Source organism: Phaeoacremonium minimum (assembly GCF_000392275.1).
Source record: "Phaeoacremonium minimum UCRPA7 unplaced genomic scaffold PA7_03_scaffold_370, whole genome shotgun sequence".
Taxonomy (NCBI): Eukaryota; Fungi; Ascomycota; class Sordariomycetes; order Togniniales; family Togniniaceae; genus Phaeoacremonium; species Phaeoacremonium minimum.
The window spans coordinates 7,928-10,626 of NW_006921274.1; the positions used below are offsets into that span (position 1 = coordinate 7,928).

A 2,699-nucleotide genomic window follows, 5' to 3' on the forward strand; every position below is an offset into this window, starting at 1 on the left:
CAGGGCTCCTACCACTGTAGCTGGGGCTCTTACCACTAACTATAGTTATAATTTGCCAAAGATATACCTAGACATCTAAATACCTAGAGTTGTAGGTAGGCTCGGTGTGACCCCCACCCTAGCATACCTCACCGACCACACCGACCACACCGTCCTCACCCCACTTACCCTTTTTGTACGTACGTGCTTACTTGATGTGGAGCCTTGACACGCGCTGGATCGCGCGACTTGGCGACAGGCCATCATCAATGAATGACAGGCAGGTTCACAGTTGAAGGGTTGGCCACTTACTTGATCCGCTTGACTTGACCTCAACTACATTGACGGGGACATCTCGACTGCACATGATACCTACCTAGGTAGGTATGCCTCCCCAGAAGACAGCCTTCTCTCACAGTCATGGCGCGTTACCTTTCGCCCGCCAAGACATGCCTTTTGGCCCTCGTTGAGCTGTACGTGGAGGACGCTGTGCCCCACGACGGCGCTCTCCCGGTTCTTTGCTTCATAACGTCTCACCTCATTGATGTCGATGTCGATGTTGATGTCGCGAGCTTCTCCAATCCACGCTCCTCTCGCGATCGCTGGCAGAAGGCACGAGACATCGTCGGGCTCATCGCGTCAATCAACGACTTCGAACAGCTGCTCAGCCCCTACTCGGCCGCGACTGGCCTGCCGGGGCGACGCCTGTGGGACGTGTTCCTACACAAGATCTGGTCGATCGACTCGCTACACGCACTGCACCAGTTCTTCGACAGGCTCCGGCTCCTCCTCGCAAAGACCAAAGACGAGCTCAGCCTGCTCGCCGCATCCGGGTGGCCACCTCCCACGGAAGGCACTCGGCTGTCTCGCAACTCCCCCTTCGGGACGTTTGTGCGACGATCTCAGCTCGAGTTCGGCCGGCTGCGCTTCAGCGATGTGGGAGAGCTGTGGAAGGACTTTGTCAAGTACAGGCAGCCCACCGCCTCCGCCTGGCGCCGCCGGAATCCAGCCGCTGGGCCGCTGAGCTTCGACAGCGTCCTGCTGGCCGGAGAGCACGAATGGGGTGCTGCAACGGCCGATATCGCCGCTGTGGCCTATGGCGACGTGCTTGACGAGAACGCTGCCCGCCGACTGCCCGCCAGCACGGACGACCTCGAGATCTTGCTGGAGTTCCAGATCGACCAGATGCAAAGTAGGTGCCTTCCCTGTCTCTCGCTCTCGATCAAGCCTTCTGATGTTGTGCTAATCACGCAATACACCAGGATTTGGTGTCCGAGTACCGGTCAAGATGCGAAACGAATATTCCTCGCTGTTGAAAGAGAGCTACGCCGTTCCGAGTACATCGCACTATTTGAGGTATGGGCATCTCATGAAAAGAAAACTGGAAAGACCCAAGAGACTAACTGTCTGTCGCGCGCAGGTGTCTAGACGCATGGAGATCCGGCGACTACCCTACATCGTATGACTACCTCCATCAATACTTCGACTACACGATGCACAGCAGCCATCGACCATTCTACCAATATGCACTCCTGACTCTGGCTGTGCTGCAGGCCGAATTTGGCTGCTACAAGGAAGCAGTCGACGCCATGCTCGAGACCGTCTCCACCGCGCGAGAGAACCGCGACATGACGTGCCTCAACTATGCGCTCAACTGGCTCTTCCACTTTGGGCAGGCGCATCCGCACCTCGTCAAGGAGCTCGAGTCCAACAGCATGCTCGGCAGCGGCAAGGAGACCCTCGCCTTCCTCCGGGTCAAGGCCAAGGAAGCCGGCATGTTTTCGCTCTGGAGCGCTGCATTGCTGAGCGAGGCCAAGCTGTGTCTCGCCAACGGAGACAGCATTGCCACCGCGGTGGAGTACATGGTCAGGAGCTCGCAGGTCCTGGTCGAGCGCAACATAAAGTACATGGTGGCGTCACAGACGGCGCTGAGCATCGCGCTGTGGGACAGGCTCGGGAGTGCGTCCACGACCTTGATGGCGTGCCGGATCTTCCTGATGTGCCACGCCCCACACTCGCGCGTCGACGACTCTCTCAACATCACCGCACGTCTGGCTAGTCTTCAGGCCGGCCGCGGACAGTACGACGAGGCAATGAGCCTGCTGGAGAACATCGACGCAAACGCCCTGAGGACGTGGAAGATGAATCAGTACTGGCGCCGGTATCGTGGGCTTCTCAAAGTGCTGCGAAACCTGCATCGAAACGATCTCGACGGCGCCGACTACCTCCTCTCCCAGCTGCTCCAGACCCAGCCAGACGATCTCGAGGCGGATCTGGTGTTTGTGGTGGACTCGCTCCACGTTGACGCCCTGATGCGACGCCACGACTTCGAGGCCGCATTCGACAAGATCGAGAGGCTGATGGCCGAGCACCGCGACGAGAACAAGGACACAAGCCTGCGCGTCCGCCTCCTGCTGATGAAGGCGGCCCTGTTCGACCGGGTCGGCCGGCCGCAGCGGGGCTTCACCATCGCGATGCGCGCGGCGGGCATCGCGTGGCGCGCGCGCCTCCTGCCCCTGCTGTGGCAGGCGATCGGGGCCGTCGCCAACATCCTCGTCGCCCTGGCCGAGTTCGACGCGGCGGCGCGCCTCCTCGCGGCCGTCCTCCCGCGCCAGCTCGAGTGCGACGCGCCGTTCGCGGCCGCGCAGCTGTACGCGCACCTGGCCGACGCCCACATGGGGATGGCGGGCGCCGCCGCCCCCCGGTCGCCCCGGCGGGCC

The 2,699-nt window shown here is 60.9% G+C and overlaps 1 protein-coding gene across 1 annotated transcript; it reads left to right on the forward strand.

Annotated features, from left to right (window-relative positions):
• Positions 1-399: 399 nt before the first annotated feature.
• UCRPA7_4797 (putative anaphase-promoting complex protein) lies at positions 400-2,340 on the forward strand (the record flags this gene model as incomplete). The annotated part of the gene is made up of 4 exons (XM_007917348.1): positions 400-1,171; positions 1,242-1,335; positions 1,400-2,257; positions 2,328-2,340. The coding sequence occupies 4 exons, from the start codon at positions 400-402 to the stop codon at positions 2,338-2,340; spliced, it is 1,737 nt and encodes a 578-aa protein (XP_007915539.1).
• Positions 2,341-2,699: the final 359 nt, after the last annotated feature.